A 13,674-nucleotide genomic window follows, 5' to 3' on the forward strand; every position below is an offset into this window, starting at 1 on the left:
CAGTAACTGACAGTGATGACAGTACTGACATCAGTAACTGACAGTAACTGACAGTAATGACAGTAACTGACAGTAACTGACAGTAACTGACATTAACTGACAGTAATGACAGTAACTGACGGTAATGACAGTAACTGACAGTGATGACACTAACTGACAGTAACTGACAGTGATGACACTAACTGACGGTAACTGACAGTAACTGACAGTGATGACAGTAACTGACAGTAATGACATTAACTGACAGTAACTGACATCAGTAACTGACAGTAACTGACATCAGTAACTGTCAGTACTGACAGTAATGACATCAGTATCTGTCAGTAACTGACATCAGTACTGACAGTAATGACATCAGTACTGACATCAGTAACTGACATCAGTACTGACAGTAATGACATCAGTACTGACAGTAATGACATCAGTAACTGACAGTAATGACATCAGTAACTGACATCAGTAACTGACAGTACTGACATCAGTAACTGGCAGTACTGACAGTAATGACATCAGTATCTGACAGTAACTGACATCAGTAATGACAGTAACTGACATCAGTAATGACAGTAATGACATCAGTAACTGACATCAGTAATGACATCAGTAACTGACAGTAATGACATCAGTACTGACAGTAACTGACATCAGTAACTGACAGTAACTGACATCAGTAACTGACAGTAACTGACATCAGTAACTGACAGTAATGACATCAGTAATGACAGTAACTGACATCAGTATCTGTCAGTACTGACATCAGTACTGACAGTACTGACAGTAATGTCAGTAACTGACAGTAATGACATCAGTATCTGTCATCAGTACTGACATCAGTACTGACAGCGGGAGGAGGCGGCTCCTCGCTGGTGAATGTGCGTATGTGCAGCTCAGAGCAGCGCCGCCATCTTTGTTTCTCGCTGTCGGCGGGGCGGAGCAGAGTGTGAGCGCAGAGCAGCAGCACACACACACACGATGGGAGAGCGAGAGGACCTCGTGTACCAGGCTAAGCTGGCGGAGCAGGCGGAGCGGTACGACGGTAAGACGCCATGTCCGCCGGGCTGGAGAGGAGCGGGAAACGTCCGCGGCGGGAAAAAAAAAAAAAAAAAAAAAAAATCTCCTTCTTCTTCTTCTTCTAACGGTTACTGACGTCAGCTAGCTTAGCCACCTAGCTCCCTGTTAGCATGCAGGGAGCTAGGTGGCTAATCTACCCGCTGACGACACAGTGACACGGTTATAATAGAAGATGGTGTTTTTAATTAAAACACCAAATGTCATGAGATGTATTAATGTGCGGTGGTTTGGCTGCTAACGTTAGCAGGAGGAGGGAGGAGGAGGAGGAGGGGGATAACAAAATGGCGGCTCACTGGAGCGTGAACTGTCGCCTCCCCTGCACCATGCTAACGACGTAGCTACCGGCTAGCTGCACCGCGTCACGGGCCTTGTTGGGGGGCAACCGCGTCGCCCCAGTAACGGGGAGGGGACGTGACGGGATTTAACGGGGCGGTTTACGACACATTTAACATTTAACATTTAACAGGTTTACGGCTGAATGGTAACCTCACTAGAATGCAGTTCATTCTGCTATAAGTCATATATATTTATATATATATTTATATATAAATATATATATAATATATATATATATATATATATATATATATATATATATATATATATAAATAAATATGTGTGTGTATATATATATAAATATATATATATATATAAATAAATATGTGTGTGTGTATATATATATATGTGTATAGTATATATGTGTGTTATATATATATGTGTATTTATATATAAATGTGTGTATATGTGTGTTTATATATGTGTATATATATAATGTGTGTATGTATATATATATGTGTGTGTATATATATATATATATATGTATATATATGTGTGTTTATATATACGTATATATTTATATATATATATATGTGTGTGTGTATATATATATATGTGTGTGTATATATGTGTGTGTGTGTGTATATGTGTGTGTGTGTATATATATATATATATACACACACACACACACACACACACATATATGTATATGTGTCACTCTCTAACCTGCACGTTTTAACCATAAAGTTGGTTTGATATTAGAAAGTTAACACCCTGCCAACCTTCAATGATGCCATAAGTACAGAAGCTTCATACCAATTCAATTCAGTTTATTTTGTAAAATAAGATAATCCTTTATTAGTCCCGCAGCGGGGACATTTTCAGGATTACAGCAGCAGAGATATAGTGCAAACAAGTCTTATTTAAAAAGTATTTTAAATAAGTAAGTAAGAAAAGTAAAAATCAACAATAACTAAAAAAAAATCTTATAAATACAGACAGAATAATTATAGTTGTATAGCCCAGAATCACAAATTACAAATTTGCCTCAGAGGGCTTTACAATCTGTACACATGCGACATCCTCTGTCCTTCCCGCACATCGGCACAGGAAAAAGGAAGAAACCTATGGGAGAAGTGGAAAAACCCCACCGCATTATGTGCAAAAATAGTCCTAATGTCCTTTTATTTCTTATAATAAAGATATTTTACATTTTCAAAGGAATTTACCAAACAAATCCACGAGACAGAGCCTTGATTTCTGTCTCTAAAGACAACGTACAAGTACATAAAATGTACAAAAAGGAACTCGTGATAGAGTATAATTACAATGACTCATGACAACACACATTTCTTGTGCAGATGCTAGTTGAGCTGCATTTTAAATTATATTTTCTTCGTGCTAGAGAGGCTGTATGAATCCGGTCCAAACCCCTCTTGCCACAGAAGACCATTAGGACTGAATAACTCTCGGACAATGTTCAATATGTTTTAGGAAACCATCCAGAAAGCTCGCACTCTTTGCAATATTAAAAACGAAAGATATCGGCGATGACGGACTGTAATGGGACTGGTGGGAGAGAGAAAAAACACATAATCTACTCCATATCATCCGTGTCTTACTTACATTGTGCATCAATCAACAGTCATTAATAAAAAAACATTCTCACAAAATATTTTCACATATTGCCTTTTTTTCCTTCCGATATCTATTCTGAAACCTGTATTTTCACATTGATTCAGAGTACCAATCAATACCAGCTTTTAAAAACAAAAAAAAGTTAAACAGCTAACAATTTCCTCCTTTTAATATCTAATTTATATTGCTATGAAAATATCTCCTTCAAACAACTGTATTCATTCATTTGACGCCAGAAATGAAATTCACGAGATAACATTTGTACACATCATGATAACGTTATAATTAACTTTTCGCCCAATATTATTTTTTGCTGAATAGAGCTTGAACGGATCAAAATGTAACTCAATGCGACCTCCGTACATGAGCGGTTAGCCTCGCTGTTTAGCCCCTAACGGCTAACAATAACTAGCTCTCCTTCTGCTGATTTCAATACAGTTGTTTTTTTTCACAATATAGCATAATAAGTGTTTTAACCACAGGTGTGTAGTACTAGTTTGCACATGTGCAGTAGCGTTTTGGCAGAATGTACGGATTGGATAGCGAGTGTCAGGTGGTGGTGTTCCTTTTTTAGCGTAAATTACCTAATAAATTATATGATAATGTGATATATGTGCATAGAATTGCATGCTCACTCCATTAGTTATTGTGGTATTGGAGGTATTTACCATACCGGTCAGTGTTAATCAGTAAAAAATTGTCCTTCTGCTAAAAATCTAAATGTGGAGGTTGAGGTGTGCACCATCGGCCGCATTGCACCTCCTTAGCGACTTGCTGTGTGTAGGTCTATGTGTGTGTTTGTTGGATTGTTGCCAATGAGTAGATGGACGTTTTGCACCCGTAAGGAAGCCGACTTGAGCATTTACTCTAAACACCCTCTGTCATTTCACGGTCAAACCTGACTTGCATATTCTGTAAGCTGTAAATTATCATCTTTGAGCACAACAATCCCTCACGCCTGAACTCTTCATCTGCTATGCTTTTAGCCCAACCGAAAAATATATGTAATTCATGTAGGTAAATTAAAGTATAAAGAAATGGTATACTAATGGTGGTTACCATCTGAATCCCTGCCAGTTGGAGGCCGTTATGTCAAAGCATTGTAATTGAATTGACGCCATAGTTTGAAGACGTCAGAAATCAAATCTCGTTACTCAGGCAACATAAATCATCAGACGCTTTACAGCTAGTCGTTTGGTGTAGTCTCAAGATGTAATGAATACAATATCTAAGTTCTTAAAGGAGTGTTAAATGTGTCTCCCCAACAGAGATGGTGGTGTCAATGAAGAACGTGGCGGGCATGGACGTGGAGCTCACAGTGGAGGAGAGGAACCTACTATCAGTGGCCTACAAGAACGTGATCGGAGCTCGGAGAGCCTCCTGGAGGATAATCAGCAGTATCGAACAGAGGGAAGAGAGCAAGGGCGGGGAGGAGAAGCTGAAGATGATCCGGGAATACAGGCAAACGGTAAAGTCAAGGATGTCATTTAACTCCCATAACAAACAACCCTAGCGTTTGTATTTAGATTTATTCCCATTGTTCCAAATGCATTTCTCATTTCAAAGCTTTCGCATATTTGCTGTGCTAATGTGAGATCACTGGCTCATATTAATGATACACAGCATGAGCAGCTACTGGACAGACTGCATCTGAGTCATAGCTGGCAGATCCTCCGCTCTGTCTTGCTTTTTATGAAGGGAAATAAGAGCTGGCTATTAATCTGGGAGAGGCCAGAGTGTGTCAGAGAGATGGGTGAGGCTGCTGGGCTGCAGAGAATGACCTAATGGGATTCAGAGTCGGGTAATCCCGCTGTGGCACCTTCATTTCTTCTGTTGTTCTCTTCACTCCCTTGGGGAACACATTTGTTACAGGTTGTTAGAAGGGGGGTTTAAAAGGGCAGCTGTAGGCCCCAAAAAAAGGGACTTAGGCAGCTACAGTGGGTGTCGGCAAATACAGCCAACAGAGTCATACGTTTAACCCTCACAGACATTTGCTTTTCATGGACCCTTGCACTAAAGCAGAAACTGAAAGTGTAATTTGGATTTAAGAGAAGGGGCTACAGTGGAAAATAAGTCACTTTCTTTTGTTCTTATATGAAAAAATACAGGTATATCCACCCTACATTTTGTAGGCTACATTTTGACGTTAAATTCATCCATTTTGAGAATAAGATGAACCCCCAAAAAACAAGACAGGGTCTATGTTACAAAGCCAGGTCTGGTGGGTGTCTGATATTGTCGCAGACCCTCAGCACCAAGGAGAGTCGGCCCCGACGCTCCCCACAGGGAGAGAGGCCACAGCGAGTATTTAATCCACAGCCCCAGGAGGCGGAGAGGCCCGGGCCAAAGATGCTGACACTCACGACCTGAGCCGCCAGTCACCTTCACCCTCAGGTCGTTCCCAAGCTGACCTACTGTAGCTGCTCACGGCGCTAAGCGGTGAAAAATGCCCCCCCAGCAGTCGTCCCTGACCTGCCAGGGTCAAACTCAAACCACACACGTTGAATCTAAATATATACGGTTCATTATTTAACTGTGGCGGGGCCTGGCTAGACTGTTGGTAGTTAATGAGAAACATTGGATTAATCATAGTTTTTATCTTTTGTATCAGAGTCACTTTATTTCCAAGTACGTTACACATGCAAAGAATTTGGCTAGGTGATAGGTGCATTAAACACAGTGCAATAGTAAACAATATATAATAAAAATTACAATAAAATATTGTAAATATACAAACAAGACTACATTAAAACAAGTATTTTATTAAAGTGTCAAGTCTATCAAGCAGAAACAAAAGAAAAGTCGTAGCATGACGCTGAAACGACATCTCATGCGGCCCTTAAACAAAATTATGAAAATGTTTTTTTTGCTGGTCGAATTGTTTGTGTCTTAATTTAGTTTGTTTTGTTTGTCAGGTTGAGAAGGAGCTGAACACGATCTGTGGTGACATCCTGGATGCTCTGGACAGGCACCTACTCCCCTCTGCTGTCATGGGAGAGTCTAAGGTCTTCTACAACAAAATGTAAGAGCTCTGTGATCTGAATGGGAGCTAGTAGAGGAATAAATAACAGCTTCTCCAGTCCCTGCACATGACGACCAGAATGTGCTCAAGTATTATTTGACGTAGCCATATGGTTAAATGTGGAATATATTGAGAGGTAAATTCCAGACAAGGGGCAGAACATTTGACAAAGTATCTGAGAAAAACCATGAATTAATGTGGAGACACTTTTCAGAAATATCTTTATTTAAAGCATAAACTGTATATAATTAGTGGACGTAATCATCATGGTTTGTGAATTGTTTTGAAGCCTGGAGTTCTGCTATTTCGCCGTCTCCATGTCTCCCTTTTTTGCAACCAATAAACAGGAAGTGACCATATTCGGAATGCAGAGGAGTCATGTAGAGACGCCGTATACGTCTCTGGTGTCGACCTGTCAATCAGTGTGTAGCCCCGCCCTAAAGCATCCCCTGCTTTATGGTCTGTTTGACTCTAAATGGAGCATCATTTACTAAATGAACATCATGCTGTATTGAAGAAGACTTGAAACTAGAGATTGAGACCATAAACTCATGTTTACAATGTTTACTGAGGGAATAAATCAAGAGAGAAGTAGAGTCATTTTCTCATAGACTTCTATACAACCAGAGGAGTCGCCCCCTGATGGACAGGAGAGAGAATGCAGGTTTAAAGAAACTTCCTCATTGTTAAATGTATTATTTTGTGCCCATTTCTTCCCCCAATTCCAGGAAGGGTGATTACCACAGGTACCTGGCAGAGTTTGCCACTGGCAACCACAGAAAGGAGGCAGCTGAGAACAGCCTGGTGGCCTATAAAACTGCCACCGACCTAGCAATGCTTGAGCTGCCACCCACGCACCCCATCCGCCTCGGCCTCGCCCTCAACTTCTCCGTCTTCTACTACGAGATCTTAAACTCTCCCGACCGCGCCTGCAGGTTAGTGTTTCCCCCGATACCCTTTTATCTAGTGTTTCTCTTTTAGTTGGTATAATCTTTTGTTTACATCGCACCTCTCAAATTTGAAGGGTAGGATCCCTGACGATAAAAAGCCTAAATACTTCTTTCTGTATCTTTTTAATCTACCTTCACTAATCTTCCCTAGAACTAGAGGTTTTTGCTTCTTCATGTTTTATTCTTTTACAAGAATAGGATCTATTGTGGATGTAGACAATTCTTATTCTTCTTTATGAGAAGATGTTTTGCAAGTATGTAAAGCAAAATGATAAATAGTAATCACTCGGTATGTAGGTGTGGCACCTTTTCTGCGCTGCAATTTTCCCCCTTTCAATTTGAAACGTTGCCCCAACTCTGACAGATTGCACATAAATAGTGATTGAACATCAGTTTCCAACTCCTGCCACATGTTCTGGATTGGATTGAGAGCTAGACCCGGACTTCTCCACGTTAACATCGTCGTGTTTAAGCCCATCCTGTGTAGCTTTTTCATAAAATGATATTACAGAAACCCCTTTCAAGCAAACAGTCATTTAGTTACTGTAACGCAATCACTGACACAGATGGATTAAATATATTTCCACCATAAAAACATGTTCTGATTCAGTGAAAATATGAAGTGATTTCAACAGAAGTGTGTTCTCTCAGGTTGGCAAAGGCTGCGTTCGATGACGCCATCGCAGAACTGGACACACTGAATGAAGACAGCTACAAGGACTCCACACTTATCATGCAGTTGTTACGTGACAACCTGACACTATGGACTTCAGATATGCAGGGAGAAGGTAAGAGTCTCATAACACGACTGTTTGTCAATGCAGAGCCTCTTCTTCCACATCGAGCTACTGATACACTGATAACTAAACCAACTCACTCATCTCCTCTTAACTGCCTAAAACCTTTTTACAACAAATTTAAAACGTGTCTTAAAACTGTGAGCAGCTTGATTGATGTTCTGGCGGCGCACAACGCACAGCTTTCATATTTACGAGGAAAAGTAGGCCATACATTTAACTGATGATTGTAGTTTTGTCCCCACATTTAAATACCCTTTTTAGTAAAAATGAACTAGAGAACATCCTTAAAGCCATATGTTTGAAATGTCAAAAGTGTAGCCTCGACCACGCCAATCTTCAAACTTTGCTTTCACATTAATCTACACTTTTGTGACGGCATCTTAAACGGTGGTGACAAAAATCTGTGTCTCCAGGACATTTTGCCAGTTGTGCAACTGTTTTACTCCAAATGGACCATAATTTACAAAAAAAACCCATTATGGTGTATTGAAGAAGACTTGAGACTACAGACTGAGACCATAAACTCCAAAAAACGTCTGCTCAGAATTGACGTTATCCAGAAAAAGACTCGCAACTTCCGTGCTCTCAACAGCAAAATACAACAGTCAACACCTCCTGTTGTTTTACCAACCCAGCAAATCAACGTCAAGCTACAGCTGAGCACGTCTATCTGCCTGAACTTGAAAGACACTGGCGTCAATTTCTAAATCCCAAGAGCCCTGATTTAATGAATATAAAAACGACACACAGCCTCTTTTGCCTCGTTCTCTCTATTCCTTCATCATCCAGCAGTTTGCGTTTTCTTTCTCTCTTGTCTTTTCTCTCGTTCCCTCTGCTGTAGAGTCCTAAAGGAAACAAACCCGACTGTTCATTTCCCATGTTAACTGTACTTTGTAAGTGTTGCTCACCCAAAGCCTTGTTCTGTGTGTGTGTGTGTGTGTGTGTGTGGCTGCCTTTTTTGTTTTTGTCCCCCCCCCCTCTCAACACTAACTCACTCATGGTTTAATAATTCAAAGCACTCACCTGTCTCTTGGTCACTCACTCCTTCGGTTGGATTCTGTATTAACTTTTGGTATCAGGATGTAATCTTTGATCTTCCCACCAAAGGCAGGTCAAACAGGGTGTCTTGAGTTTAGCTAAGTTTGACTTTTGTTAACAGAGTTTGAGATTTCACTTAGTTGCTTGTTAAACTTGTAAGTAAACAAAGGAGTAGTGGTGCAACGGATCATAAAACTCACAGATCGGATCAGCACAAAGGGAAAAAAAAAAAAAAAAAAAAGGAGCAAATATAACTTTTAGAGATCCATGATCACATATTTTTTGCCGATACTGATTGCTGATCATTGATTGGCAGATACAGATCCCTTTGTTGTTTGATTATAGCAGCTGGTCTACAAGGATTCAGATTATATATTTTATTATTGCAACACCCCAAAAATCATTTCAATGCTTTGAAGTCAGTAAAGCTTCAAAAATTCTAAATGTTATCCTTTTACTTTGTTATAGTAAATTATAGTGTTTTTGCTGCGTAGAGATTTTTTATGACTGGTGTTATCCAAACATGTTCAATATAACTCCAATCACCCAAAAAGTTGAAATGTATTGAAAAACTATGATAATTATCATTTCAAAAATTCACATTATGTTTTTATCTAACGAATTATTCTGTTTCAATTCATCTTTGTTGGCGTTTAGCCTTTCAAAACAGTGTTTCTCCTCCCAGTGACTCAAGTTTGATGATGACTCATTTTGAAAACTTGAATAGAAGCTTGTAGATGATTGACATTCGGGTCAGCCCTGCTTTGATCTTTAACGTTGATTGGCTGTTTGTCTGGTCGAGCTCTATCTGAGGGCCCGTTGTGGTTTCCTCACTCTTGTGTGTTCGTAGATTAAGAACTCCACTTTATGGAGTCCTGCAAGTCACTGCATTTTTTTTCACACAATGCTGTCCTGCGAGTTTTTCGAAAGAAAAGCCTCGTGTTCACAAACGAAGGGATTCTGTCCACAAAAATGATTTTAATTTGAAATGAAAACAGGAAGTGTTCAAATAACTAATCAAAAGTATTGACCTTTTATTCGTCACAGTGACTTTTCCTCCAGATATAGACATTGAAACTGTAGTTATGTTGCTCTACGATGTCAATAAACAATCAAAAGATCGTTTACACTGTAAAATAGATCTTGATTTGCAGCAAAAAAATACAAACAAAGCAAATGAGTATTTTGCGTCGTCCATTAAGAGCACAAAGGTTAGGTTGTCAGATGTGTCTGCATGTGAGACATTTTGGGGTAAAAGCTTCACCCACACGGTTCACTCACTTTGATCTCTTTTTCCAATCACTACACTTGAATGTGTGACTGTGAGACACAGTTTGATACCACGTTTCACTCAAAACCAAACACTGATGAAAGATACATTTGGGTTCAGCATGCATTTTGGATATTTTTTAACAGATTTCCTCTTGAAAGAGTCCAGATTTTAAACAAGGAGCAGAACTAGATTTTCACCTGGACTCTGGAGTTTATTCCAACGTATCTAAAGGTTGTTTTTCATGCGGTAAGAAGACAATGTTCACTAACAGTGGTGGATAGTAACAAAGTACATACTATTACTGCACTGAAGTACGTATTTCATTCTATTTTGATACTTATAATTTACTACATTTCAAAAGCAAAATCGTACTCTTTATTTCACTTTGTTTATTAAACAGCTTTAGCAGATTAATCGCAGAAAATAAGGATTTTAAGACTAAATTAAAGAGATAAATTTCTTTGTGATAATGAGGAATGCAAATTAAACTGTATATAAAGTCTACAAGCTAAAAGGCTGCTTCAGTAATAATACCACCATAAAATCATCTCTTTGTATATATTTATAAAGCAACACATGAACAGACGTTGGCCCTTTTAAGAATGGAAAGCCTTATTGGGAATAATCAATCAGATCCTGGATCAGTTTTTAAAAACCCACTGACGTTTATTTATACTTTCTCTTTTGACCAGGTGAAGAACAAAACAAAGAGGCACTGCAGGACGTGGAGGACGAGGCCCAGTGAGACTACGCCACCAACAGCCAACAACTTGAGACCCCACCCTCACCTCCTCACACTCCTCCCTCCCCCTCCCACCTTCGGCCATCCCCAACCTCCTCCCCCACCCCCATCTTTCCTCTCCATCCTCCTCTTCCTCCGCTCCTTTTTCCTTTCTTCCACCTCAGCAGCTCCACGACACCCAGCAGGGCCGAGGAGTCAACAAGTTTATTTTTTCTCTTCTTTTTTATTTTTATATTAGCCCTTACATCGTTCAAGTAAATAGCACTTAATTGAGAAAGGAAATACAATGTTAGAAAGTCAAAGATAAAGAGAGTCCCTCGGTTTGTTTTTGTGTTTTTTCTTTTTGTCCTGATACAAGCGGTTCAGAAACATTATCTTTGTTTTCATTATTGTGTTTTCGTTCGTTTTGTTGCTTTTTTTTTTTCCTCAATATTTTTATCAGTTGCTGGATGTATTGAGAATTTTTTCTTAATGTAATTACAGAAATTAACTTTTATTACTGATAATGTTGACTATTAGTTATGGGAGCTATTTTATCTCTGTTTTTAGTGAAATGTCATGCGAATCATTTTTTTTTTTTTTTTTTTTTTTTTTTTTTTTTTTGGGCAGTTTGGAAAAACTACAAGTGCCCTTTTTTTGTTAACTTAGGTTTTCAGAGGAAGTTGGTGAAATTCGTGATATCCACGTGGGGCAGAGAAGTGCTTAACTTTTACACCATAGTGATTCTGTTGTCATGTTTTTGTAGTTGTCCTTGGACTGTACTTTGTGCTGAAATACTGTAACTGTGCACACATGCTGAATCTCTGAAGGTTGACTTATATCTAGTTGGTGGTTTTAATTAAATGAATAAAAAACGTTCACACTTGTGTAAAAGACAAGTCTCGATTCGGCCTCGCTCTTTAACAGAGATCCCTCAAAATTTAAAGGAAATGTCAGTGCTTGCATGAGTTAACACATCTTTATTTTCTGCTGCTTCTCCCCCTACTTTTGACTAAAGCTCCTCTGCGTTCAGAGGTTTTCTTTCTTTGCTGTTTCCTTTTGTTTCCCCTCTTTGTTTTTTTGCTTCATTATGTGTAACTTGGAGCTGATTTGTACTACTGGATATCTGACTGGAGCCACAGACAGGGAATCTGTATTGTTCTTACTGAAACACAGCATGGAATTAACATTAAACAATCTAAATTAAACATTACAAACTGCGTTGTTGGTTTTTTTATTTTTTTATTTGCCTTTAAAGTTACTATAAGAGGCTCGCATTTTGTGTCGATTCTGGCGGCCCCTGTGGACAAAAGTGGTAGTGCTTCCGAGCACCAGAGTCCCTTTTAGAAAACTTAATTTTACTGCAGCAGGGTCTGACAATCAAAACCAGGGCCAATGATGAGATGATTGGGAGCACAAATGAAATTGAATTCTTTCTGTTAACAATGTTCCCATCAATTGCGAACCAGAAACCAATCAGTTTTCCCGTACTGGTTACTACCTGGTACTGGGATGTCTTTGGTGTAAGATGTTGGTAATTTAATGAAGACAACCTCTACTTTTAAATAAAAATAATCAAGATTTTAGGGCCACAATTTCAGAAATAGTGTTATTAAAGCTACAACAAGAAACTTTCATTTTGTGTTGCTTTTGGCGGTCCCTGTGGTGGAAAGTGGTATTGTTTCCGAACACCAGACTCCCTTTAAAAAAAATTGTCGTTTTGGTTGCAATGCCTGCAAATGTATTGTACTTTATAGCGTTGACTGATGGTGTTTGTTGAAAGGGGTTCTGGGAAATGTAGGAAATCACTAATTTAAAGTTACTACAAGAAACCTTAGTGTGTTGAATTTTGCGACTCCTGTGGACTAAAGTGGTAGTGTTTCTGAGCACCAGACTCCCTTTAGAAAACCTCTCATTTTACTGCAGCAGGGTCTGACAGTCTGCCCTGCTCAGTCCTGGTTCTGGTTCTCCCGGGCCTCCCTACCCTCCAGCAAGCCCAGCAATACAGCCTGGTTCTCCAGTGTTAAGGGACCAAATATACTCCATGGAACTGTCCTAGGGATTCTTACATGTCCTGGTTTTACTGCAGATTATTAACATTTACTATACTTTACCACAGCCCTTTCTTCAAAACTGATAAAATCTGTCAAATTCTTGCTTTCAAAAACGAGTTGAACTGCAGCACATTGTTGCCACACGGAGCAGATGTTGCTAGCTGGAATTCAAGTTGGCAACTGCGACAAATTCATGAATTTATAAATGTCCTATTTATAGTGTTTGAGAGACAAATGCAATCTTAACGTCTGTGGTTCTGCTGTGACTTCTGGCACTATTTGAGCTGCCACCATGATTCATACATGCCATTATCTTGACACCATCAACGTTTTCTTTTTTCAGTCTCTCCTTTAACCTTTTCCTCTCCCTGGTTTCAGTTGCTTGTAACCTCTGTAGCAGTTGCAACTTCTGCTGCAGTTACATCACCCCATAATAACAGCCCCGAGCTCAGCGCTGAGGGTAAATTTAGCCTCAGGTGAAAGTGGAGGAGTCTGACGGAAAGTGAGGCAGGGTGTGACAGCCAGCCAGTTGAAGTGACTTCCTTCCTGCAGTGCGAGCTGGTGCAACTTCTGCTGAGGTGCGACACCGATCAACACGTTTGATCAGAATCCCCTCCCCCAACCTTCTTCTTCTGTAGCGCCTCTGCCAGGTTAGACTTCCTCCTTGAACAAAATGTAGCGTCATGACAAGGTAATTTGAAAACAAGTAATTTGATTTCAGTTACATTGAATATTCCTGCTCCCCAGAGGATGAAACTTATTGTTTTTGGTGCCCCAGTGGCCTTTTTATTTTGATAGCAAAACTATCAAGTCAAAGTTTTTCACAAGAAA

At 39.4% G+C, this 13,674-nt stretch overlaps 1 protein-coding gene across 1 annotated transcript; it reads left to right on the top strand.

Moving 5' to 3' along the window:
- Positions 1–886: 886 nt before the first annotated feature.
- ywhae1 (tyrosine 3-monooxygenase/tryptophan 5-monooxygenase activation protein, epsilon polypeptide 1) lies at positions 887–11,688 on the top strand. The gene is made up of 6 exons (XM_054609816.1): positions 887–1,036; positions 4,254–4,453; positions 5,901–6,007; positions 6,736–6,942; positions 7,609–7,745; positions 10,761–11,688. The coding sequence occupies exons 1-6, from the start codon at positions 973–975 to the stop codon at positions 10,811–10,813; spliced, it is 768 nt and encodes a 255-aa protein (XP_054465791.1). The 5' UTR covers positions 887–972; the 3' UTR covers positions 10,814–11,688.
- Positions 11,689–13,674: the final 1,986 nt, after the last annotated feature.

The sequence above is a fragment of the Anoplopoma fimbria genome, chromosome 1 (assembly GCF_027596085.1).
Source record: "Anoplopoma fimbria isolate UVic2021 breed Golden Eagle Sablefish chromosome 1, Afim_UVic_2022, whole genome shotgun sequence".
Taxonomy (NCBI): Eukaryota; Metazoa; Chordata; class Actinopteri; order Perciformes; family Anoplopomatidae; genus Anoplopoma; species Anoplopoma fimbria.